Genomic DNA, 27,499 nt, shown 5'->3' with positions numbered 1-27,499 from the left:
GCTATCTGGGGACAGAGAAGGCAGAAGGACTGCGGGACTGGGACTCGCTGTCCTCCGCAGGGACAAGCAGTGGTGTCCCTCTCGTGCAGGGAACCCCATCTGAGGACGAATTCCCTGTGCTCCGTGGCTCCACGATGTGGCTTTCACGGAGTGCCTTCCTGGGCCTGGCCTGATTCTGCAGACACCATCCCGGGGATAGGAAGACAATTAAAACGTGGCAGGCACTGCGAGGAGGACCTTGGTTCTTGTCCGGCCCTGATGGAACACCGGCACGGGGAACAGGAGAAATCCTGGTGCCCCACCAGGCAGAGTTCAGCCAGGAGGAAGGGGGGGGGGGTGATCAGACTCAGAGGGACACGGAGCTGGAAGAACGCACCCCTAGTGGCAGCAGGCGGGCAGGAGGGACTTGGGGAAGGTGGCCTCCAATCACAAGGGCAGGACCCTTGAGGAGAGGAAATGGCTTGAATGGCAGATGCGGGGCCGTGGGCAGGGGAGGGGTGGAGAGGGGGAGGGGTGGGGAAGCAGGAGGGTGCACAGAACAGAGCTTGTTCCTCTGTGTCAGGCCCTGTTCCATGTTTTATGTGCAGCAACTCATGTAATTTGCACCCCCCCACACTCAGGGGGAGGCACTATTAGTAGATGGGGTGGGGTAGGGAGGCGCCCGCACGGCCCCTTGGACACACTGGCTTCCAGGAGTGTGGTTCCACCTGCACTCGGGTCACCTTCCAGCCAGCGGCGGAAGCTGGATGCCACCTTCCCAGGGCAGACCTCGTCCAGCTGTGGGGATGACGAGAGGGGGCCAGCAACCCCTGGGGCAGAGAGCCCCGGCAGGACCTGCTCCGGGAATTTGGGGGTGAGGCTCTGAGGCAGAGCGAGAGTGGTTTCCAGGGAAGAAGCACTGTACTGGGTGAGGGACCCAGAGCACCTGCAGAGAAGCAGGGTGGGGGAGCCTCTGACTGCCTCCAATTTGCAAGCACAGGAGGCAGCTATGTTCAGATAGTCCTCTTTGTGTCTTGGGGCGATTCACTTAGTTTCTCTGAGCCTCGATTTCTTTGTCCGTGAAATGGGACCGTGAGAGGCTCGAATCCTAAAATGCCCATAGGTTGCTTAGACCCAGACTTGGAATCAAAGTAGGCAGTCAAGGGTGGAAGCTGTTCCTGGTTTGTGAAAGCAGCTTTAGCAACCACTGCCCCACAGACGGGGTGGGCCGCTGGGTTCTCCCTCGTGCTGTGGCCAGCACCCTCTGCACGTGGACCTACAATCCCATCATGCTCTGGGTGCACAGGGACTGGTTCTCAGACTCTTTTTTTTTTTTTTTTTTTTTTTTTTACAGGCAGAGTAGACAGTGAGAGAGAGAGACAGAGAGAGAAAGTCTTCCTTTTGCTGTTGGTTCACCCTCCAATGGCCGCCACGGCTGGCGCGCTGCCGCCAGCGCGCCGCCCTGATCCGAAGGCAGGAGTCAGGTGCTTCTCCTGGTCTCCCATGGGGTGCAGGGCCCAAGTACTTGGGCCATCCTCCACTGCACTCCTGGGCCATAGCAGAGAGCTGGCCTAGAAGAGGGGCAACCGGGACAGAATCTGGCGCCCCCGACCGGGAATAGAACCCGATGTGCTGGCGCCGCAAGGCGGAGGATTAGCCTAGTGAGCCGCGGCGCCGGCCATGGTTCTCAGACTCTTGTCTCAAGGGTGTTTCCGACTGTTGATGCCCTCTTCTCTTTATTTTCATTTTGCCTTTTGAAGATGTATTTATTTATTTGAAAGGCAGAGTTGCACGGGGTTGGGGGAGGGGAGGGATTGAGTGAGATCTTCCCTCTGCTGGTTCACTTCCCAAATGGCTGCTGATCTGAAGCCAGGAACCAGGAGCTTCTTCCGGGTCTCCCAAGGACCTTGGGCATCCTCTGCTGCTTTCCCAGGCCATAGCAGAGAGCTGGATCAGAAAGGGAGCAGCCGGGACTCCAACCAGTGCCCTTATGGGATGCCGGCACTGCAGGCGGTGGCTTTACCCGCTACGCCACAGCGCCGGCCCCTTCTCTTTATTTCCTGCTGGTCACTCTGTAGTCCACGTCAGGCCCGCTTTTCCTGCTTGGCTTAGAACACAGATCCGGAGCTCTCTGAACCGGAGTCTCCCAGACTGCAATTCCTGAGATCTGGAATGAGGTCCTTGGCCCTCGGAGTCAGAGTCGATGGTTGTTTGAGTCAGCAGTGATGGACAGGTGGCGTTTCTGGGAGGGAAGTGGTTCCCAGGGGCTCATCAGCCCTGCGCTGTGTGCGTGTGCTTGCTCCACGTTCCCCGCAGGCGCGCAGCTCTCGCCACGGTGACTCTGGGCCTTTGCATCAGGTTTGTGTAGCTCCCAGACACAGATGCCAGGCCAAGGCCTTGTTTGCTTCCTGGCTGAAGATCTGTTTGCTTTGCAGTTAGGCAAGGGACTTCAATGCTTCCTTTACAGCTGGAGTGGCTATGCGATATGTTACTTTTTTGAGAGAGAGAGAAAAAATCTGTGGTTCTTTCTTTAAGGGCTGTACCATTCGGCATGAAAAGCACACCAGTTGAGGCTTGTTAAAAAGTGCCCTGGGTTCCCTAATTGCTCTGCTCTGCTCAGCTTTGGGAGCGTAATGATAATGATGTTGATGATGATAATGACAATAATCGCTGCCTTTACTGGGTGCCCAGGATCGCCAAGGATGTGTCACTCAGAGATCCTGCGAGGACTGTCTTTATCCCTACGTCTTCAGGGGCGGACATGGAGACTGAGAGAGGTCGGGAGACTTGTCCACAGCCATACAACTGGCCAACCGTGGGGCCGGTGTCCGCGTGGCTCTCCCTGGCTCCCAGCGCCTGGTGCCCTGGGTGTGTAACCCTCGGGAAACCTGCTATTGATTGAAAATGGGAACTTCAACTTACCAGACACACGGAGAGTACTGTCACTTTTTCAAATGAACAGAATCCTTCAGAACAGGAGGACTCAAAATCAAGATATCTTCGATACATTTAAATGTTGCATTTTAAGTCACAACCCTTAGACCAGGCATCTCGGGACAGAGGTGGCCTAGAAGGGCTGTGCTGCTAGTGACGTGGGCCTCGTGCCAGCTCCTTCTCTCTCAGCTTCTGGTCTCTTCCCTCCCGTTAGACGGGACACTCACGGGGCAGTCTTCCTGTACTGGGACTTTGTGAGCTGCCGAAAGGGGTGAAGCTCACAGTGTCTGCCTAGGAACGGAAGTGCAGGGAGGGGCCGTGTGGCATTTTCTGGTGTGGACCAGGCCTGGGTACGTCGGAACAATTGGATGTTGCTTCCATGCCAAGAACTGTCAGGGCCCATGGGACTTGCTTTAACACCTTCTCTCTGCTTAGGTTTGCCCCTCTACCTGCCACCCCACTCCAGGTGAGGGGTGGGGAACCTCTGGCCCATAGGGTGTCTAAGGCCCATGAGATCATCTGGCCTGGCCCTGCCAAGGCAACCACAGGCAGGTCTCGAAATTCAGTCCATTGACGGCGGGCTAATTTTTGAGTTGATAATTTTGTATGGCCCATGAATAACGGGATCAATAGCCGAATGGCCCTTGGCAGGAAAAAGGTTCCTCACCCCTGCCCTAGATGAACAAAATGGGTTCCTGACTCCAGACATCCCCCACCGCCCCGAATCATGGTATCCCACTTGCTTCCACTCGGAAACAAGAAAAGACCCAATAGGACTGTACCCGACCCGACCTGCACAGCCTTCCTCCAGGGAGGGGAGAGTCTCCCTGGTCTCAGCCTGCTCCACGTGGCAGGCCTTGGTGCAGAGATGCAGTGGGCACAGGCTGGAGGCTTGGCCAGGCGAGCGCTGCCCTGTTGTAAGCACCAGTGGTCCCCCATGTCTTGTGCTGTCGGCTGGGCTGAGTTTCTGGCTGGCACGTTCTACGAGGGTGTTGAGAAAACTCCAGAGTCAGTGGCAGCTACGTGCTGAGGGGAAGGAACCCCAGTCTCCATGAACAGGTCCAGGGAAGACCCATGGAAGTGTGCGTTTGACTGCCAGGTTCCGAAGTGTGGGAGGCCATGGCGCTTCCAGCAGTGGACGTGGGAGGATTTCGGGAAATTTGCAAGTGGACATGGAGGAAGAGGGTCATCTTCTGTCTGACTTGCTTTCGCTCTGCCTGGCCTGGGTTTGGCCTCTCCTTGGGTCAGCTGCTACTGTGGGAATTGCCACTTGGCGGTGCTGGAAGGTGGGACTCCTGCAAGGTGATGTGGTCACGAGAGGAGCGCAAGTGCCTTTACTGGGGATGGGAGTGGCTGTGTTAGAAAATCCAGCTCTCGCTTGCCCTCTCTGGCCGTGGTGTACTTTTCGCCATGGTCTGCCGCAGCAAGAAGGTCTTGCCAGAGCTGACTCCTGGAGTTGGGTTTGCAGCCTCTGGGACCCTTGGGGGGGGGAAAAAAACCTCCTTGCTTTCTGAATTACCCAGTTCGTGGTGCTCTGTGCATGGCAGCACAAAGCGAGTTCAGCTGCCCTCAGAGGAGAGTCCAGGCAGGTTCCTGTGGCCACGGTCTTCCTCGCTGGGGACACCCCACCCTCTGGCTGCCCACAGACACCGCACTGCCTGCAGGCTCTGCTTCCTCTGAAGCCATTGGCCCCAGACCCAAGTGAAGGGAGGGGTGAACGGCGAGCAGCCCCTGCATCCTGATTGGCATCTCCCACATCCATGCGATGGAGCTGCATGAGCTGTTTGCCCTGAACCACCCCCCCCCCCCCCAACCCCGGTCAGGCCCCAGGCTCCTCTGGTTTCCTGCAGAGAGCAAGATACTTCCATGCACACAGGATATGCATCCTGCTTCCTGGGCTGAGAGCCTGTCCCCAGAAAGAGAACGCCTAGCACATCACCAGGGCTGCCTGTGCCTCCCACGGTGTTTTGCGTTGTGTTTGGATGAAGAGGAAAGTACTCACTGTAGAGACTCTGTTGACTATTTAGGTCCACACAGAATTTTCTGGAAAGAAGGTGGCCTCAAGGTGGTGGGTGTGTGGGGTGCCACGGAGCTGCCGAGCATGGCTTCAGGGGTCATTGCCTCTCAGGGCTGCACAGGGAGGCCGGGGTCGCCTGGTCCCTTGGAAGCAGCTGAGGAGCAGGGAGCCCTTCCAGTGGAAAGGGGGTGAGGTGTGTGGGGTGCCCCTTACATGGCGCTCCAGACCATGGGAGGGGCCGTCTGTTTGAACAGAGAGGGCTTGCAGGGAATTAGCAAAAAGTCTTCCCTGCCAGTTCAGGATGGAGCAGCTTAGAAGGAGCGGGAAGCCCTGGCTCTGATCTAAAGAGGGCCTGTGGCAAAAGGAGCTGCCCACCTCCTGGGGCTGCAGGGACCCGCCAGCTCGCACCTCACCTTCCCTGCGAGGGGAGGGGGCGCAGCCGGGGTTGCACACAGCTGCCGGCATTCTCAGGTGCAAAGAGACTTGTTTTCCTTTTGAGAATTGCCATCGCTGTCACCGGTGACAGACGGACAGCATGCTCAGGTGTCCGAGCTCCTAGGTCTTGGCTGGGAACAAAAACCCCTGTGACCTCTGCAGCTGCTTACTTGAATTTCATCGGCAGCATCTGCATCCAGAAATCGCCCCCGACGGCCGAGAAGTGTTAGCCCGGGGCGCAATTAACCAGAGGGAATTATCAGCGTTGGAAAATCAGACCCCTGGTTAGAGAAGGCATCCCAGCGGCTGCAGTGGCGGCCGTTGCTTGCTCCCGGTATCTTGTCTGGTTCAGGAACACGGCCGGGACGACGCTAGCCCATTATTGCTCAATCCTGGGCTGTGGAGACGGCGCACCACGGCCTCTGTTTCTGCTGGCACATCCTAGCAGCAAAGCGCATTAAAGTAATAAAACGAGGCAGCAAGGCGTCCTTGTCCCTCCCACCGTGTTCCCGTAACCCCCTCATTTACAACAGACTGAGGCAGGAAAAAAAAGTTTTTTTCTAGAGTAATTTAAGATGAGGCAACCGAGCATTCGTAAATCCTGTTTTATTGGCAGTCACAGCGGCTAATTCTCCTAAAATGCCTAACAGCTTTCAGCGCCCCAGCCGCCGCCGTGCGGGTTGGAACGGCGTGGTTGCAAGGCCCGCGGCGGGGAAACATCCCACTGTGGCTTTGCCACTGGCCTCTCAGCTGCGGGCACTGGGCCCCGCCGACCATTGTCCCAGCTGCAGATCTAAGAAGGAGTCTGTTCAGAAGTTTCTGTTTTTATAGTTGGGTGCCAAAGACAGTTTTTTTTTTTTTTTTTTTAAGATTTTTATTTATTTGCGAGGCAGAGTTACAGAGAGAGGGAGACAGAAAGGGAGGGAGGGAGAGAGAGAGAGAGAAAGAGAGAGAGAGATCTTCCATCTGCTGGTTTACTCCCTAAATAGCTGCAACAGCCAGAGCTGGGCCAATCTGAAGCCAGGAGCTAGGAGCCTCTTCCTGGTCTCTCATGCAGGTGCAGGGGCCTAAGCACTCGGGCCATCTTCCTCTGCTTTCCCAGGCCAGAGCAGAGAGCTGGATCGGAAAGGGAGGAGCCGGGACTAGAACTGGTGCCCATTTGGGATGCTGGTGCTGCAGGCGGAGGCTTAGCCTGTATGCCACAGCACCAACCCCCTTATTTTTCCGTTTTTTTTTTTTTTTTTTGGGGGGGGGGGGGCTCGCTCTCCCTGGATCAGTAGCTGTCAGGTCTCAGGAAGTGGGGAGAGCAATGACTTGAGGTTGACGGCATGAAGGGGGCTGCAGGAGGCAGAGAGACCACAGCTGCGGGGCGGGGCCCCTTCCAGACAGAGCGGTGTTTGTCAGGCACCGCCATGGATCAGGACACACGGGGCTCAGCAGGGACTTTGCGCGTTCAGGATGGGTTCAGATAGGATTCCCAGGCTTAGGGAGTCGAGGGAGGAAGAGAACAACGGTCCTACTCCATGGAAACTTACTTTAGACTTTACTGTGCTTAGCAGAAGGTACTAGAAAAACAGGCGACTTGCAGACTGCAGAGTGAGTCAGGACTGGCCCAGATACGCGGCTTTGTGTGCCGGCATTTCTCCGCTGCCCTGACTCGGCCCAAGCCTGCGGTAGATAAAACAGCGCCGTGATTGAAGATGGATCCCCAGTAGCAAGGCACTGAGCGCCGCGCTCGCCCTTGCTCCAGAGCGGACAGTGAGGAGGAGGCAGGAGCAGCCTTCATCGTGGCCATAGGGCGGCGGGACCCTGAGCTGGGGAATGGCCCTAGGTGGGCGAGGGGACCCTCACCCTGGGCCCATCTGCAGGGGACTGGTTGCTTGCAGGTCTCCTAACTGCCTGCGGGTTCCCAGGCCCTCCCCGGGAGGCAAGTGGGTGCTTAAGGGAGAGTTGGAGGGGCCAGAGGGTGTGACGGCCAGGCTCAGAGCTTAAAGGACTCTGAATGCCAAGACTTGGGTCCTTTGATGCCCTTTCTGTGTATAAGGGGACTTCAAAGTGTTCATGAAAAAACGGAATGAAAAATGAATTCATTTTGGTGCAAATTTTTGAAATCTATGTGTACTTTTTTTTTTCATAGTACACATTCCCATGACATTTTTGATGACCTCTTGTTAAGTACAGCCATTGTCTCCACATTGGTGCCGCTGTTTTGCTAACCAGAAAGCCGGGTCTTCTTATCAGTGGGTCTCCCACATAGGGGTTCAGCAGGGCTGTTTCTCACGTTGAGGATAACAAGCCTTATCTCTCTCTCTCTCTCTCTCTCTCTCTTTTAAGATTTATTTATTTGAAAGGCAGAGTTACAGAGAGGCAGAGGCAGAGAGAGGAGTCTTCCATCCACTGGTTCACTCCCTAAATGGCTGCAATGGCTGGAGCTGGGCCTATCTGAAGCCAGGAGCCAGGAGCTTCTTCTGGGTCTCCCACATGGGTGCAGGGACTTGGGCCATCTTCTGCTGCTTTCCCAGGCCATAGCAGGGAGCTGGATTGGAAGTGGAGCAGCAGAGACTTGAACCAGCACCCATATGGGATGTGGCACTGCCATTCGTGGCTTTACCAGCTATGCCACAGTGTTGCCCACCCCCAACACAAGCATCCATCAACTTGGGGGAGCACGTTAGATGTTGACCACTATAACTAAGATGCTTGAGAGAAAATACTTATGCAGGAAGAAGGTTTATTTTGGCCCATGGATCTCAAGCTCATAACCCAGGATCAGGCAGCCCTGCGGTCTGGCATCTGACGAGGTGATGGATGGCAGAATGAGTGTGGAGGCCGAGAGACAGGAAGCACACTCACTCTCCATGGTCACGTGTCTCTCTGTAAAGCCACCAGGACTCAATCAAGGGGCTCCACCAACTCAGTGCCGTCTGTCCCTTCCCAAAGTCCCAACCTTTAGACGTCATCGTTACCCTTATCCATTAACCATCAGCAGACGACTTTGAGGACCACGTCCCCAACACATGGGCTTGTGGGGACACCCAAACTAGTATCCACACTACAGCAGGAAGCTTGTCCACATTCGGGTTCTTGGGCTCCATGCAAGACCTAGTAAATCAGACTGTGTCTTTTTTAGGTTAATAGTCTCGCTTGCTTTGCTTTTGTATTGAGGTTGAACTCATATGCCCTAGAGTACTAAAACCTTAAGGCGTTGTCTGTTGAATATATTGGCATAGGCACTACTGGATCTCAGAAATGTTTGGACGCAGGAGGCTCCCTCCTATCCCTCCCAGATCTGCTTGTCCTTCCATGGGCAAGTGTAGTTCTGATTCCATCACTGTAGCGAAGCTCACCTGCCCTGAATTGTACAAGACTCTGCATCTGGCTTCCTTCTCTTAATATCGTGTGTGTGAGAGACAGCTGCATAGTTGCTTAGACAACAGCTCATTCTCTCATATTGTCGTGCCGTGTTCCCTTGTGTCGATATCTACAAGTCACCTCTGTTCCGCTCTCCATGGCCTCTGCATTGTTCCCAGGCTTTTGCTGTTATAGTAAAGGTGCTAGAAACCTTTGCACAGACGTCATTGGGAGTCCATTCACATACATTTCTGTTGTGTGTGAGGGTGACGTGTGGTCTGTTGTGGTCGGGAACTGCCAGTTTTCCCGCGTCATTGGATGGGTTCATCCTCGGGGACAGTGAGTAGGGACATGAGTTGCCCTGCATTCTTGCCCACACTTGGTGTCATCCAGACTTTTCCTTTTAGCCATTTTGGTGGGTGCATTGTGGCGTCTCCTTGTGGTTTTGATTTGCATTGCCCTTCTGGCTAATGATGCCAGGAATCTTTCCTGAGCTTTTTGGTCTGTTTCATGAAGAGGCTGACCAAGTCTTGCCTGTCATTTATCCTCATAATTTGTAGGAACGTCTGCCTGTGATCTGTTAGCCACTAATATTTTTTTAAGATTTATTTTATTTATTTATTTGAAACACAGAGTTACAGAGAAAGATAGAGACAGAGAGAGAGGTCTTCCATCTTCTGGTTCACTCCCCAGATGGCCGCATCCGCCGGAGCTGAGCTGATCCAAAGCCAGGAGCCAGGAGCGTCTTTCGGGTCTCCCACACAGGTGCAGGGACCCAAAGACTTGGGTCATCTTTCACTGCTTTCCAAGGCCATAACAGAGAACTGGATTGCAAGAGGAGCAGCCAGGACTAGAACCGGCGCCCATATGGGATGCTGGCGCTTCAGGCCAGGGCTTTAAACCACTATGCCACAGCACTGGCTCCCTAACCACTAACTTGTACATCTGGATAGATGACCTGAGCAGGTGACGGTGAAGCCGGCGATTCACCCCGGGGTATGCATGTTCACGCTGCCTGCCGGCAGTTTAGGGCAGGATTGATGGCTCCCACAGCCTTGCTGGAGATTTGTGGACTGGGGGAATGATGGGCAGAGGCAGAAGGTTTCAGAACTTCCTTTGGCGGCTTCCTCTCCCTCGCTCTGTTTAGTGGGAGCTCTGAAACCCAACACATGCATGTGCCCCTCCGTTGCCCCGCCTCCTGCTTTTCCTCTCTGCTGGGAGCCTGTGGGAAAGAGGGCAGATGCTCCGCTGGCTTCCATGTCTGTGGGTGTGTGTGGATGTGACCTGCTCTGGGGCATTGGCAAGGACTTGTCTCACCTCCTGCCACTTCGATGCCCGCTGGGTAAAATCAGCTCCTGGGTAAAGTGCTCCGCATCCCATCCCTCTGCCACCTCTGTGAATCAGAAAGGGGGAGATGCAAGTTTGGGAATGTCCAGGTCTTAGCGTTCAAACGTCGTCCCGTAGACGGGCGTGGCAGAGGCTGGCGGAGGCGGGGTCCCGGTGGGAGGGTGGGCTGCTCTGCTTTCCAGCGAGATCCTCCCAAGTGGAGGGGCAGCTGCCCTGCTGGAGGGGATCAAGAGATGGCGGGAGGGGCAGAGCGCGTCTTTTATTTTTGCCTTTGATCATGAGGGGAGATCCCGCCTGCTCTTCTCTGAACCACTCAGAGGGGAGCGGTGAGTTGTGCAGAAGGAGGAGAGAAAATGCCCTGTCTGTGCGTGATGTGTATGAGTGTGTGTGTGTGTGTGTGTGAGTGCATATGTGTGATTGTGTGTATGGGTGTATCTGTGTATGTGAGTGTATATGTGTATGACTGTGTGTGTGTATGTGTGTATCTGTGTGTGTATGGGTGTATCTGTATATGAGAGTGTATATGTGTATGACTGTGTATAGGAGTGTGTGTGTGTATGGGCATATCTGTGTATGGGTGTATCTGTGTATGTGAGTGTATATGTGTATGGGTGTATGTGTGTGTGAGTGCATATGTGTGATTGTGTGTATGGGTGTATCTGTGTATGTGAGTGCATATGTGTGTGAGTGTACGTGTATAGGAGTGTGTGTGTGCATGTGTGATTGTGTGTATGGGTGTATCTGTGTATGTGAGTATATATGTGTGTGACTGTGTGTGTGTGAGTTATATGTGTGATTGTGTGTATGTGTATGAGTGTGTGTGTATCTGTGTATGAGTGTATGTGTATAGGAGTGTATGTGTGTGAGTGAGAGTGCATACATGTATGTATCAGAGTGTGCATGGGCGTGAGAGTACATGTGTGTGAGTGCATGTATGAATGTGTGAGTACATGTGTGGGATTGTGTAGGTATGTGTGATTGTGTATATGTGTCTGTGAGTGTATATGTATGATTGTGTGTATGGATGTATCTGTGTATGTGAGTGTATATGTGTGTGAGTGTGTGTGTGCGTGAGTGTATGTGTACGATTGTGTGTATGGGTGTATTTGTGTGTGAGTGTATCTGTGTGTGAGTGTACGTGTATAGGAGTGTGTGTGTAAGTGCATACACGTATGTGTGAGAGTGTGCATGGGTGTGAGAGTACCTGTGTGTGAGTGCATGTATGAATGAGTACATGTGTGGGATTGTGTAGATATGTGTGATTGTGTATATGTGTGTGTGAGTGTATATGTGTGATTGTGTGTATGTGTATGAGTGTGTGTGTATCTGTGTGTGAGTGTATGTGTATAGGAGTGTGTATGTGTGTATCTGTGTATGTGAGTGTATCTGTGTGAGTGTATGTGTATATGTGTGTGTGCGCATGAGTGTATATGTACGATTGTGTGTATGGGTGTATCTGTGTGTGAGTGTACGTGTATAGGAGTGTGTGTATATGGGCATATCTGTGTATGGGTGTATCTGTGTATGTGAGTGTATATGTGTATGACTCTGTGTGTGTGTGAGTGCATATGTGTGATTGTGTGTATGTGTATGAGTGTGTGTGTGTATCTGTGTGTGAGTGTATCTGTGTGTGAGTGTATGTGTATAGGAGTGTGTGTGTGTGTGGGCATATCTGTGTATGGGTGTATCTGTGTATGTGAGTGTATATGTGTATGAGTGTGTGTGTGTGAGTGTATATGTGTGACTGTGTGTATGGGTGTATCTGTGTGTGTGAGTGTATATGTGTGTGAGTGCACGTGTATAGGAGTGTGTGTGTATGTGTGTATCTGTGTGTATGGGTGTATCTGTGTATGTGAGTGTATCTGTGTGTGAGTGTGTGTGTATATGTGTGTGTGCATGACTGTATATGTACAATTGTGTGTATGGGTGTATCTGTGTGTGAGTGTACGTGTATAGGAGTGTGTGTATATGGGCATATCTGTGTATGGGTGTATCTGTGTATGTGAGTGTATATGTGTATGACTCTGTGTGTGTGTGAGTGCATATGTGTGATTGTGTGTATGTGTATGAGTGTGTGTGTGTATCTGTGTGTGAGTGTATCTGTGTGTGAGTGCACGTGTATAGGAGTGTGTGTGTATGTGTGTATATGTGTGTATGGGTGTATCTGTGTATGTGAGTGTATCTGTGTGAGTGTGTGTATATGTGTGTGTGCATGAGTGTATATGTACGATTGTGTGTATGGGTGTATCTGTGTGTGAGTGTACGTGTATAGGAGTGTGTGTGTGTGCGTCTATGGGCGTATCTGTGAGTGTATCTGTGTGTGAGTGCACGTGTATAGGAGTGTGTATGTGTGTATCTGTGTATGTGAGTGTATCTGTGTGTGAGTATGTGTATATGTGTGTGTGCGCATGAGTGTATATGTACGATTGTGTGTATGGGTGTATCTGTGTGTGAGTGTACGTGTATAGGAGTGTGTGTATATGGGCATATCTGTGTATGGGTGTATCTGTGTATGTGAGTGTATATGTGTATGACTCTGTGTGTGTGTGAGTGCATATGTGTGATTGTGTGTATGTGTATGAGTGTGTGTGTGTATCTGTGTGTGAGTGTATCTGTGTGTGAGTGTATGTGTATAGGAGTGTGTGTGTATGTGTGTGTATGGGTGTATCTGTGTGAGTGTGTGTGTATGTGTGTGTGCATGAGTGTATATGTACGATTGTGTGTATGGGTGTATCTGTGTGTGAGTGTACGTGTACAGGAGTGTATGTGTGTGCGTCTATGGGCGTATCTGTGAGTGTATCTGTGTGTGAGTGCACGTGTATAGGAGTGTGTGTGTGTGTGCGCGTGCATGCATGAGTGTTTCTGCTCCCCCCACACCCTTCTCAAATTTGGCAGAGACTGATTCAATGGTCTCAGAAGAATACTTAGAGTAGTGTAACAATTCATAAAAGTTTATAATGAGGGTGTGTGTGTGTTGTGGGCTCTGGCATTTGGAATTATGAATCTCACTCAGATAAGGATCTCTTTTTCCACTCGTAGGCTGGCTACGATGGCGAGAGTATTGGAAATTGCCCGTTTTCTCAGCGTCTCTTTATGATCCTCTGGCTAAAGGGTGTTATATTTAATGTGACAACAGTGGACCTGAAAAGGTAAGACGAGGCTTCTGCATTATTGAAATAACTGTTTTAATGCTCCCCCCAACACACACACACATATGCACACACATACACACAGGCCAGGACCTGTGGTTAGTATTGTGGGTATGTCTGGCCTCAGTTGGGAGCCTGAATTGAAGCTGTCGTGTGGGCCAAGGGAAGTACTTAGATGAGGATTGCCTGGGCTGCAATCCCGGAGGAGTAGGAGTTGAGAATGCCATAGCAACCCACTCTCCCAGCTTCGGGGCAGGGGTGCACCTGTCAGAAGCCCATCTGGGCACCAGTCCTGACCGGTCACACTGGGGATAGTCCACTTTGCCACCTCTGTACCCAGACAAGGGGCCACAGAGAGGGAAATTAGTCCATCCTGTGTTAATGCGTTCCTTTGCTTTCAGCACCAGTAAGACCTCTTGTAAACCACCATCTACTTGGAAATTCTGAGTGGGGGAGGACACTGCTAAGCCTTGGTCCTGAATGCAAGCACTCACGGCCACGTGCAAACACTGCTGTTTCCCCTCTCCCAGGAAACCCGCAGACCTGCAGAACCTGGCTCCCGGAACAAACCCTCCCTTTATGACTTTTGATGGTGACGTCAAGACAGATGTGAACAAGATCGAGGAGTTCTTAGAGGAGAAATTAGCTCCCCCGAGGTGGGCCTCACGAACCAGGGCTGTCAACTCGCTTGTCATTTTTGTTCCCTTGACCAAATCATTCTAAAGCTCTTGGCTGCGGGTGCTTAGTTTTTTATGGGCTAAGGTGCCTCCTCCCTTAGGCTTACCTGGGGCATGCCACAGGAAACACAGGGCCATGTGGGAAACTTTGAGTCAGGATGGGCTGCCCTTTGCTGCTATGAACCTGCAGTTTGGCAATGAGGGTAGGAGGAGCTGGGACAGTGGTGTGGGGTTAGCCGATTCTGGAAGGCACGGGGTGCTTGTTACAATGAAGCATCATGGAGTGTTATGGAGAAGACATCATGGAGAAGGACGGAACCTTCCAGTCCAATGCTTTCATTTGAGCAGGGAGGAACCTAAGACCAGTGAGGCCAAGAGGACCTCCATGTCCCAGGACTGGTCACTGTTAGGCCAGAAATTCTTGGCCCAAAGCCCTTCACCAAGAAAGTGTTGCTTCCCAAACTTGAAGATGAAAAAAGGGTATTAAAAACATCCAAAGGGAAGCCTCAATTGTCACCTCGTCCCCTCTGTATATCCTAACTCAAAAACACCGCTTATCAATGACACCTCGATTTTTAACATCCCAAGGTACCCTAAGTTGGCGACCCAACACCCTGAATCAAACTCTGCAGGAAATGATGTGTTTGCGAAGTTCTCAGCATTTATAAAAAACACCAAGAAGGACGCCAACGAGAGTGAGTACCTCCCAGCTTCCTGTTTTCTGCCACCGCACGGTCCACCACGTGGCCTCTGGTGTGGCTGCTCCTTAGATCCAGGGGACTCTGACTCATCTCACGGAGGGGGTGCCTCCGCCTTTGATTCCGTGCATGGGTTTCAAAAGTTTGGGTGCTTCTAGAGGTTAATAACCCAGAAAATGATATTTTTAGGGAAAAATATTCACCACGTATGTGTTCCCAGCTGCGCCATGTTCAGCGATGCTTCTGCCAGTGCCTACCTCATCATAGGCTCTCCATAAATATTTTTGAGTCCATTGATGAGTTCTAGAAGTAGCAGTGTTGGGTGGACAGCACGGTAATTTTCCAGGGAGGAGTGAATCCTTTATTCGGGTTTTCTCAGTCCACATCCTTCCTCCCCACACCCTTGCCGGCTGGCCGAGGCTCAGGAGGGAGAGACTCAGGCTCCTGTCCTTGAGCTGGAGAAAGACACGTCTCACCTGCACGGCTGATCTGAGTCACTTCTTGCCTTTCTGTGTTAGTTTATGAAAAGAGCCTGTTGAAGGCCCTGAAGAAGCTGGATACTTACCTAAATAGCCCTCTGCCGGATGAGGTAGACGCCTACAGCACGGAGGACGTTGCCGTTTCTGGAAGGAAGTTCCTGGACGGCGATGACCTCACACTGGCCGACTGCAACCTCTTACCCAAGCTCCACATTATAAAGGTTTGTCTTTCCTCCTCACGCAAGGGCTGAATACATGAAGGAAGCTTTGTTTAATTCTGACCTGTGTGAGGGGCAGATGTGGAAACAATCTAAAATTACGGCTCTTGAACTAAAAATTCAAGCTTGTTTCTTTTCGTGGCAGTTGGCCTGGTCTGTTGCTGTTGCTATAACAACATACATGAGGCTGGGAACTATGAAAATAAGAGAGGTTTCTTTAGCTCATGGTTTTACAGATGAAAAGTCCAAAATCAGGCAGTCCCATCTGTTTTGCCCTTGGTGATGGCATTGTGATGGCTGGAGGATGTGCGGAACGGATCACATGGCAAGACAGGAAGCCAGAGAGATCCATGGGAATGTGTGTGGGAGACCACATGGCAAAAGGAGAGCTAGAGAGACTCCTGGGAGTATGCGAGGAAGAGATCATATGGTGAGACAGGAAGCCAGAGAGCATCATGGGAATGTGTGGAAGAGATCATATGGTGAGACAGGAAGCCAGAGAGATTTGGGCACCAGGCTTGGCTCCAGGTTTATCCAACAGGTTCTTGCAGGAGCTAACTGGGGTCCCATGAGAACTACACCAGCCCCTCCTGCAGGTGGCACACAAATGACTCAAACACCTCACACCCGGCCCCATTTCGTAAAGGTTCCGGCTTCTTGCAACACTGCTGGGGCCAAGCTTCTAGCACTTGAAGCTTCTGGGGCACCGTCAGGCCATCTGCAAGCCAAAGCAGCAGCCAAGTCCCAAGAATGTAGGGCTTGTGATGGGAAGGTGGGCCCTTACTGCTTCCCTTTTCCAGCCTGAGTCCTGGCCTAGAGAAAAGTGATGTGCAAACAACTTGAGGACGTTCCTAGATTCTACCTGGTATCGAACGCTTGAGGCTTGGAGATGGTGCGTGGTATCTGTGAGCTTGGCCAGTCACTGGTGATGGTAGGGATCAGCAGAATCCTTTCTAGAGGGGACAGAGGAGTTCCCTGTCACCCTGTCTTAACACTGACCCTTGATCACCAGGGATCAGCTGACAGCCCCTGGACTGGGGCCTTCCCAGAGCATTGAACATGGTGTGAGTCACAGGCCATGTGCCATTAGGGTTAAAGACTTTCTAGGCCTGTGCTGCTCCGTTGTTAGTAGGCAAGGATTGTTTGGAGAGCTCCCTAGAGATGTGAGTTCCCCAACCCATACCCTGGCCTATTAAATCAAAACTCCTGGGGAGACCCTGGGGATTCCAAGGCAGCTGACTCCACACTTGGCCTCCGCTCAGCAGGGCTCTCAGCCTCTCTGTCACTTATAGATGTTGTTATTGACATTGTCCCTGTTGCTCTGACCTAAGTAGCCCCAGCTACCTCAGGAAGAAGCCCATGGCTCGCTCTGGAGCGTGTTGGTTGTTAAGCTCCCATGAGCTCCAGTGCAAGGTCTTTGGTCCAGATGGGAGAGACCCAGGGAAGCAGGAGTCAAGGTCCATGTGTTCTGATGATGCGTTTGATGGTCATCAAGAATTACACAGTGGGCTCAGACCCCCTGAGGTGCCAGTGCTTCCTCTGCCTACTCCATGGCATTCCCTTATCTTTGCTTCTGGTATTGCTGTTTCTTCCCCCTACTCCAATCCTCACCATATTTGGCTTCTTCCCTTTATCTCTCTCTTTTTTATTATCATTTATTTGAAAGGCAGAGTTACAGACAGGGAGAGAGAGAGAGAGAGAGGGAGAGAGAGGGGGAGAGAGAGGGAGAGAGAGAGAGAGAGAGAGAGAGAGAGAGAGAGAGAGAGATGTCTCCCATTTGCTGGTTCACTCCCCAGTTGGCTGCAACAACCGGAGCTGAGCCAATCTGAAGCCAGGAGCCAGGAGCTTCTTCCGGGTCTCCCACATGGGTGCAGGGTTCCAAGCACTTGGTTCATCCTCCACTGCTTTCCCAGGCCACAGCAGAGAGCTGGATCAGAAGAGGAGCAGCCGGGACTCAAACAGTATTTGGCAATTTGTGTTCTGTGTGGGGGCAAAATGATGAAGTCTTTACTTAATATATACTAAATTGATCTTCTGTATATAAAGATAATTGAAAATGAATCTTGATGTGAATGGAATGGGAGTGGGAGTGGGAGATGGGAGGGTTGTGTCGCTCCCCCTCTTCGTGGAGGAACGACACAGGACCCTGCGCTGTTCTTTCGTCTGTTCGGCCCTCCCCGGGTTTGCTGCTGGTTCTTCCCGGGTTGGCTACTATCCCTTCCACCTCCGTGGAAGGGCAGTTCCCCCTGGCCACATTCCCCACTTCCGCAGGGGAGCGGCACACCGCCGGCCGGCTCGTCTCGGGGGCTGCACAGGTGTTCCTTCAGATGTTCCCCTTAGATGTTCCTGGTGCATGCCGTCTCTCTCCTCCTTTGTAGTCCTCCTCCGCCAATCCCAACTCGGCTGCCCACACGCCGAGTATGCTGCTCTCCAATCAGGAGCAAGTCCTACAGTTTATTGGTTGAACTGGAGGCAGCTGTGCGGAAGCTGTTTACTTCTCTCCCAGCGCCATATTGTGGGAGAGCAGATGCATAGAATAAGTCTTAATTCCAGTAACTCAGTCCAGTCCGAGCTGCTCCCCACAGGTTGCAGGTGGGAGGGAAGTTATTGGGGGGGGGAAGCCATTGTAATCCATAAACTGTACTTTGGAAATTTATATCTACTAAATAAAAGTTAAAAAAAAAAAAAAAGAAGAGGAGCAGCCGGGACTAGAACCGGCGCCCATATTGGATACTGGCACTGTAGGTGGCAGCTTTACCTGCTATGCCACAGCGCCGGCCCCCAGTTCTTCCCTTTCTCTTTCACCTCGGGCTTGAGGGTACAACCTGAAACGCAAGCCTTCCAGAAGTGGCTGATCCCCCCCGCCCCCAGAGAGTCTCGTTGTGCTTTAGCAGTGTGTCCCATTCAAAGCTTGAGGAAAGCACCTTGGTCCTGGAACCCTACCAGGTTTGAGAGCCATTTTCCACGAGGAAATCTAAGCAGTTGTGTTTTGGTTTAGTCCCTCTCAGTGACTGCTCTTCGGTCTTTGCAATGAGTCGTGTACCATCACAGAAGGACACAGGGGCTGAGGAGAAGCAGAAGAAAAATCCCAGCCATACAACGTCGGTTTTCACTTGCTTAGTTCCTATTTAAGAAACGATTTTCTATCTCAGTGGAAGGGGTAAGCTTCAGAGCAGGGTAAAGCAGCCCATGGCCCCAATGGAAGACCTAGCAGCAGAGTTTTCAAAGCCATTTAGCACTCAGAATGCCAGACAGCTTCACGGTCTGCAGGGCTGGAGTGCTTCTGAAAGATGAGACTCACTCTAAGGGAATTATCACAAAAGATGGGCAATGAAGGGCTTATCATGTATTCCCTTTCCTGAAACCCAGCAGAAAACAGTTGAAAAAAAAAGTAAGAGTAGTGGCTTGATCTTTCAAAAACCTATAGAGGGATAAATGAGAAACCGCCAACATGAAGAGTAGGACTCGCCACCCTGTGTGAGTGTCACAGAGGCTCACAGATGCGTGTATCTCGATATCGTTAGGGAAGTTCCGAGGCCTCACAAAGTCAACGATACAACCCTGGAGTGCCCATCCCACTCATCTTCATTTGAGAGCAAGGCGTGCCGTGGGCACGAGTGAAGCAGGGAAGAGGCCACTTGTGAGCCAAGCTCCCCAGGAGCATAGAAGGGAATGAGGAGCCACCCAGGGGTGCTGTCTGCCTAGTCTGTGATCAGCTACTCATCCAAAGGAACCACTGGGAGGAGACGAGGAGTGGGAGGAGAAGGGACTTGGCGTTCTGCTGTGGCTGCTGAACAGAGAAGAGAAACAAGAGACCATCAGTGGCCAAGCTGCACTTTTAGCCATGGTGACCCCTAACCCTAACCCTACCCTAACCCTAACCCTAACCCTAACCCTAACCCTGACCCTGACCCTAACCCCTAACCGTAACCCTACCCTAACCCTAACCCTACCCTAACCCTAACCCTAACCCAGACCCTAACCCCCAAACCCTAACCCTACTGTAACTCTAACCCTGACCCTAACCCCTAACCCTAACCCTAACCCTAACCCCGAACCTGAACCCTAACCCTACCCTAACCCTAACCCCTAACCCTACCCTAACCCTAACACTAACCCCAACCCTAACCCTAACCCCAACCCTAACCCTAACCCAGACCCTAACCCCGAACCCTAACCCTACTGTAACACTACCCTAACCCTAACCCTGACCCTGACCCTAACCCCTAACCCTAACCCTACCCTAACCCTAACCCTAACCCTAACCCTAACCCTAACCCTAACCCTAACCCACCCAGGGGCAGAAAATAGAGCAGTGTCTGTCGCAGGTGCGTGAGCATCCATAGCCAGCCAGTCTGCCTCTGTCCTTACCTAAATCTCGTTGCTCTCTGCAGTACTTGTGAACAAATGGTGGCCCCACCAGAACTGCCTCATTCAAACATGGGAACCAGAAGGAATCCAAGTGGGGCCTCTGTAGATAGAGACGAGTGACAAAGAGCGAGGAAAAAGATAAAAGGGAAAAAAAAAAACAACAAAAGGAAAAAGGCAGATGAGAAAGACGCACGTGAGGAGGATCAGCTGTAGGAAATTAAGGATATTCCAGACTTCTCTGTAGTCTTAAGAAATGGAAGAAAACATGGACGCTTTGAGGAAAACATTCAAAGACACAACCTATGATGTCAAAACTGTCACAAAGGATGGCAGGGAACAAGAAAATAGGTAAACAGAATAAAATAATTGCACAAATCAAAGTTCTGTTAGAAGCAGAAAAATGCATTGCGGACATTGGTCAGAGATTTGGAGACTTGGCCTGAGAGAATCATGCCATACCAGCTGGAGAAGAACCAGAGAGAGAAAGGTGACCCTGAGACCCAAGGTATACATAACCGGGACGAGCAACTGGCTGGGACAGGGAAAAGGAGCCAAAGGAAGACTCAAGGGGAAAAGGATTTTGAATGAAGGGATCACGTGGGACAGTGCTGCCTCCCCCACCTCACTCCCGCCCCCTAGTGGGACAGTGCTGCCTCCCCCACCTCACTCCCGCCCCCTAACGATGGCGCCGTGCTGAGATGTGCTGCTGAGCTTTTGAGTGGAAAGGCCCCTTAGGACATCCTGGCTGCTGTACTGCTCACCACCCATGAACAGTAGCAATAAGAACCAAATGGCTTCTTAGGGGGCCATTCAGAGCAGCCTCACATGTCTTCATAGCCACAGTGAAAATCACAAAGTAGTGGTCTGACAGCTACAGAGAATTTAGGGGAAGAAAGTGGAATGTGAAGATTTGGGATCTGATTTTATACCTTTATCTGATTTGCCTTAACCTATTCTTCTTTCTGGGTTCAATAAAATAAACAATCCAAAGACTTAAAAAATTGCTACATGATATAGTAATAAAATGATCACCAATTTAGGAATCCAGGAACAGAGAAGGTGTGTGGTAAAAAGGACAGGTGTGTTTCAACTCAAGAATTGTCTGGAGACCCGACACCAACAGGGACTATTTAGTGAGGACAGAGCTAGAATATGGTAACCCTGGCTGTGTCACAGCCTTTGGAAGGGGCAAGAGGGAGAAGAAATGGAAAGATGTGGAGATGCACACATGTCCTTGTTGTCACCACCAGGACAGGAGCATGGAAGTTGATAAGTCAAGAGCTGGAGAATTCCTATGATTTGAAATTATAGAAGGCAGAGTTAAGACAGAGCCTCACCCTTCTAAGTTACCAGAAATGGAAACACACACAGACACACACACATACACACACATCCATACAGAAAGACCGAAAACAAAATACCTAGTACATTCAGCATACACAAATGAACTTCTGAGAGTTTGTGGAAAATGGAATTAAAGGATAAGTTTATTTTGGAAAAAGAGTTTGAACCCCAGGCATGCGAGGGAGTCTCCAAGAAGTTCTTGTAAAATACATCCTCTGAAAAGAACTAGGCAGGGGTAGTTTGATCGTGTCTCCCACCCCTACTCCAGATCCACATGTTGTCTTTCAGAATGGGACTCTTTGCAGAGGGAATCGGCGAAGAGCAAGCCGTGTTGGTACAGGGTGCACCTGCTCCAGCAAGACCAGTGTCCCAGCCACAGGAGGGTTCTGGGAGCAGCAACATGCATCCAGCGAGAGGGCCTGAGGCTTGGGCTCAGTCTTCTGCAAGGAGAGAGAGAGAGAGAGAGAGAGAGAGAGAGAGAGTCCAGAGCACGTGTTTCCCAACGGCCTTCTTAGGGAGCCTGTCTCTACCGACATTCTGATTTTGGACTTGCAGCTTCTAGGACTATGAGAGAACACACCTCCGTTGACTTAAGGCACTCAGTGTGTGGCTCTATTACGACCACCCTTGCCCACGGGTCCCCTCCCTTGTGCCAGGCTGGGGGACATCTCACTCCACTGTTTCTCAGCATGTCCCTTCCCACGGCCCTTTCGTGGGGTCCGCTCTCTCTCCAAGGGCGGGGTCCTGTGTCTGTTGCTTGTGAGGCTGTCCCCTGCACAGGGCAAGCTCACAGCCCAGTGACCCTGCAGGGGGATGGAACTCTGCAGGGCAGAGGCACATGGGAACTTGGCATCAGCGCAGGAGGTCAGGCTCAGCAAGTGGAAGGGAGAGGGCCCTTGACAGGTTCATCGTGCGTCTGTGCACCGAATAGCGTGGTAGCAACCACAGGAACAGAAAGTCACAGGAAACACAGCGGAGTACAGAGGAAATTCATGCCGGGGGGGGGGTCCCAGGCACCATCCGTGGTAACTCGGTGGGTAGGATGTGGAGTCCAGAGTCTTTATCACCTTGGCCAGTTCCAAGATGCTCCTGTGCAGTCACTGTGCCACTGGGGGTGGCCCGGATGACTGTAGGATGCCGGCTGGGGTTGACAGAGAGGACAAGGCGCGTGCCTCAAAGAACCGACGGTCTGATTCCATTGCCTGTGTTAGTGGGGTTCCCCTTTACTGATCATTTCCTCTTCTTTTCCAGATCGTGGCCAAGAAATACAGGGATTTTGAATTTCCTCCTGAAATGACTGGCATCTGGAGGTACTTGAACAATGCTTACGCCCGGGATGAGTTCATCAACACGTGTCCAGCTGACCAGGAGATTGAGCACGCATATTCAGATGTTGCCAAAAGGATGAAGTGAAGCTGATTCCGGCTGAGTGAGCTGGACATGGAAAACAATGTGTTCTGTGTATCCCACCCCCCACAAAAGTCTTAGCAAAACAAGGCTCGTGATGTGCTCTGTGGAATGCCGCATGAACCAACGGCCTTGTAATTTGTCGGCTCACCAAGTATCTTAACGTACCAGTATTTGTTGTTCTACACACCAAGTGCCTAGTTTGTGCTAAGTTATATCTTTGACGTTCACTGGTTTTATACTTAGGACATGTTTTTTGCAGTCTAAGTTTCAAAGCAAATTATGTTTGGGCTTGATGCCGTCAATATTTTTTTTAAATGGGTCTATCTGATAGTTTTGATAATCGCATATAGCCTTCTTTTCTAAATTATGAGTGTAATTTTTTTTCAAAAGGAAATACTGTTTATATAATTAAAAAGCACACCATCACATGTTTTAAAACAGCATCAGAAGATAAAAAAGAAGTTAACAGTCACCCAATATTTTACTCCACTTTACGATTGATAACTTCTTGGCGACCATCTTCCAAGTCTTCAGCCCCAAACACACACAGACATGCACAATCACACCGCACGGAACTGCATTCACGTGGTACAACATGCGCCATGAGGAGCCGGCCAGAGAACGCTGGGTCGCGCCTTGATGATCCTCCCCAGGGGACCCAACACAGAAAGGCCCGGCACCGCGAAGCTGGAGAAGATGCTGCCATCAGCTTCCAAGAGGCAGAGAGCTATGGAGTGGATGGGCACACAGACCAGCCGGAACCTGGGCCACACGTGGCCCCCGTGCTGCCCTGTGACAGCTCCAGGACACCAGGACACTGCTGCCACCAACTCTAGGCGTGCGGGAGAGTGCTCGTCTGTGTCTTTGGTCCCAGCATCGTTTCCAGTCCCTTCTGCTTCTGCTACTACCCCCTCTGAAGACTGTGCCTATAGGAGAACTCTTCCATCAGCTGCAACTCAGAGACGCTTCCTGCCCTGTGTGTGGAAAGTGAACCAAGCACACCCTTCCTGCCTTTCGCTGGCCGCCCTCGGGGCCCAGGGAGGGGCTGGTCTGGGCTGTGGCCGCTCTGCCTTGTGTGATCCCAGTTAGTGTTAGGGCAAACCTGGGGAGAGGAAATCCACGGGCAGTTCTGGCAAACAGTCCCCGCAGGGAGGAAGTAAAAGGTCTTGACTCAGAAGAGTGTCGCTTTCTCTATGGCTTCCCCTCCCCACCATCCCCCAGCCCCACCTGGGGACTGTGCTGCTGGGCCCCACCCCCAGCATGGAGGACAGCATGGAGGGCCCTGGGGCCACCGTCAGACCCTCGTGGCCTCTTAGACGTCATCCCTTTGATGTCACCCATGTCCGGCAGAAGACCCCGTGGCACCGGCTACGGTGGTGGCAGATGGAAAAGGTTCATTTTTCTAGTCCTTGCCTGCTGTGTACAGGCGAGTCACGTGAAAGGTGGTGGAGTGCATCCAGAGAAACTGTCCTGGGATTTGGTGAAAAAAGTAAAGAACACGAGACTGTAATGGGAGACTACTTCCTTTCCCTGTTCCTGGCGTCACACTCTTACCCCCGCCGGCTGCTTTGTTGATCAACCATACATTTTTGGAGTTCCGGTCTAGCCTGGTCACATCATTCCGGTCTAGCCTGTTATTTTTAAATCTAGTTTTATGTTGTTACTTTATGTTTGGTCAATTAGTCAACTAGCAGAGAGGTTCCTAGTGCTGATAACGTGGTAATTTTTAGATGTTAAAATGATCTGCATAAAATCTAAGTGGCTTGAAAATTAAACAGATTATAAAACATTTAAGTGGGACCAACTGCCTTTTTCGTTTGTTTATTTTACTTTACGTTCCCCAATTAAGGAAATGAACAGCCGTGGCTTCCTCTCTGATGACACTCCTGTGAATCAGAGATAGTATTTGAAGGTAACTGAGTTGCGCACCACAAGGAAGTTTCCACGGGGCCTTGGAGAGGCCTGGAAAGAGGGAGGCGCCCTGGGGATAAGGTGACCTCTCCTCGTCCCTGCGACCGTGCAGGTGCTGTGATTTGAGCACTGGGGTCCTGGGTCCTCTTTCCCATCCTCTGCCCCACCCATTGCAAGCCTGCCTCTAGCCAGGCCCCGCCCCAGCCTGACCACGCCCCTGACACGCCCCCAGCTCGCTTCGGCCCCGCCCCTGCACTTGGTACCTCCCCCACCCCAGCTCCACCTCTGGCCTTGTCCTATCCCAGCTGGACTTCTGACCCCGCCCCCGCACTTCCTTTGTAGCCCTGGACAAGCCTCTGTATGTGGGAAAGGAACAAAAAGTACTTGTTCTTCAAAACCTGCCGTACAAAATGCAGAGGGGCAAATGGGGAGTGAGTGAGCAAGGCTGCGGAGAAGAGACGGTTCCTCTCTGTCAAAAAGAAGAGACAGTGGAAAGCGAAAGCCAGACCAGGTGTATGCGTAAGAATGAAGCCTGGAGGCGCTGGCTCCCAGGTGAACGCGGGACAGAGAGTGCCCTTGCCCTTACAGACTGGCGCCTTATATAGTACACAGGGGCGGGGAGGGGTTGGGGGTCTGAGCTAAAGCTGGGCTCGTTCCCAAGGTCCTGCGAGATCCCGGTGTGAGCCAGGAGGCTGGGCTGTACTCTGGGGCCAGAGCTCAGGCCATCGGATGGCTGGACTCCTCAGAGGGTGGTGTGCCCAGCAGTCCGCGCAGGGTGGGGCTGTACGTACCTGAGAGGTCAGATGGATCTAAGACTTTTTGTCTTTGCTCCGTCACTCCCTGGGTTCTGGCTGCCTGAGGCCTGGCAGTTAGAAAAAGGAAAACAAGAAATGAAAGAGCCTCACTCTTGCACGCAGGATCTCCAAACGCAAGCTGGCCGAGGACAGGTGAGCGCCGCAACGTCTTCCTTTCTGGATCCTGCCCAGCAGGTGCGGGTGCAAGGATGGGACCTGGTGCAGGAAGGGGCCTTTGCGGACCAGAGCCTCCACAGGTGGCTTCTGGGCTACAGGCTTATCTCCAGGAGTTGGATACTCGCCGAAGTCCCGAGATAGACACCACACACACACACACACACACACACGCACACACATGCACATTCACATCGACATGCATATACATAATACTGCCGCCACGTGCACGTTTATGCAGATGCATTCACGCTTATGCATACACATACATAACACAACACTGCCCTAAATACACAGCAAAGGTGTACATTGGCACAGACACAGTCACACATACGCACACTCACCTAAGCATGCCACACACACAGCACTGCCACACGTGTGCACATTGACACAGATATATTCACACATAAACATGCACATAGACACACAATGTGCCATATACATATGTCACACACATTCACACACATTCACACACACATAAACATACATCATAAACACACACGGGATTCAAATACACCTACAGGTGCAAATTTACGTAGCTACAGTTCACACGTAAACACAACACTGCCACACACATGCACATTTACAAGCTACACATTCACATGCTAGTGTCACAGACACAATCTCATATACACACTTACACAGCTACCATTCACACACAAACATAGCACTGCCACACAGATGTGCACACTTACAAGCTACACATTTGCACACACATCAGCATACATTATATACGTACCCACAACACCGCCACAAATATACCTACAGATGTACATTTACACAGATACACATTCACACACTCACACACATATACACACAACAGGGCCACAAACACACATCACCAATTTACACACATTCACACACATGCCCACCAGGCACCCCCCCCCCCCACACACACACCACTGCAGGTTGGGCTCTGGGCTTCCTTTCCTTACTATCAGTAGTGACCTGTAATTCACTCTTAGCAAAAATTCCACCTACCCTTTGGTCCTTACTTTCAGTGGTTCATAATTAGGCTTTGGAAAATTTCAGAAAACATAGCTTTAAAAAAATTAACAAGTGGAAGTACATCAAGCTAAGAAGCTTCTGCAATGCAAAGGAAACATGAAACAGTGAAGAGGCAACCGACAGAATGGGAGAAAGTATTTGCAAACTATGCATTTGATAAAGGGTTAATATCCAGACAGAAAACTCAACAACAACAAGACAAAAAATCCAGTTAAGAAATGGGCAAAAAACATGAAACAGTGAAGAGGCAACCAACAGAATGGGAGAAAATATTTGCAAACTATACATTTGATAAAGGGTTAATATCCAGACAGAAAACTCAACAACAACAAAACAAAAAATCCAGTTAAGAAATGGGCAAAATACATGAACAGTCATTTTTCAAAGGATGAATTACAGATGGCCAACAGACACATGAAAAAATGCTCAGGATCACTAGCTGTCAGGGAAACACAAATCAAAACCACAATGAGGTTTCACCTCACCCCAGTTAGAATGGCTCACATACAGAAATCAACAAACAATACATGCTGGCAAGGATGTGAGGAAAAAGGTACCCTAATCCACTGTTGGTGGGAATGTAACAACTCTTATGGTAGACAGTATGAAGTTTTATCAGAATTATGAACATAGACCTACCAAATGACCCAGACATCCTACTCCAGGGAATTTACCCAAACAAAACAAAATCAGCATGTGAAACAGTTATCTGTACCCCCACGTTTATTGCAGCTCAATTCACAATAGCTAAGATGTGGATCTAAGCCAGAATGTCCATTAACTGATGACTGGATGAAGAAAATGTGGTATATATATATATATATATATACACACACACATACATACATACATACAATGGACTACTAGTCAGCCATAAAAAGAATGGAATCTCTTTTTTACAAGAAAATGGATGCAAATGGAGACCATTATGCTTAGTGAAATAGGCCAGTCCCCAAAAGGTAAATATGTTTTATCTGTTATGTGGTAGATAACATAAAATATAAAATGTATAAGAATGAAACTGGCCGGTGCCTTGGCTCACTAGGCTAATCCTCCGCCTTGCGGCACCAGCACACCAGGTTCTAGTCCTGGTCGGGGCGCCGGATTCTGTCCCGGTTGCCCCTCTTCCAGGCCAGCTCTCTGCTGTGGCCAGGGAGTGCAGTGGAGGATGGCCCAAGTGCTTGGGCCCTGCACCCCATGGGA

General features: G+C 51.1%; 1 protein-coding gene across 2 annotated transcripts in view; it reads left to right on the top strand.

Moving 5' to 3' along the window:
• The window catches only part of CLIC6 (chloride intracellular channel 6), a 48,589-nt gene extending 24,371 nt beyond the window's left edge, over positions 1 to 24,218 (top strand). Inside the window, exons 2-6 of one of the 2 annotated variants that reach the window (XM_070071613.1) lie at positions 13,103 to 13,212; positions 13,743 to 13,868; positions 14,478 to 14,584; positions 15,106 to 15,287; positions 22,251 to 24,218. In XM_070071613.1, coding sequence (XP_069927714.1) covers positions 13,103 to 13,212; positions 13,743 to 13,868; positions 14,478 to 14,584; positions 15,106 to 15,287; positions 22,251 to 22,412 — 687 coding nt within the window. In that variant the 3' untranslated portion in view covers positions 22,413 to 24,218. 2 annotated transcript variants of the gene reach the window in all.
• Positions 24,219 to 27,499: the final 3,281 nt, after the last annotated feature.

This window comes from Oryctolagus cuniculus, chromosome 4 (genome assembly GCF_964237555.1).
Source record: "Oryctolagus cuniculus chromosome 4, mOryCun1.1, whole genome shotgun sequence".
NCBI classification, from domain to species: Eukaryota; Metazoa; Chordata; class Mammalia; order Lagomorpha; family Leporidae; genus Oryctolagus; species Oryctolagus cuniculus.
This window is presented reverse-complemented; position numbering and strand designations above follow the sequence as displayed.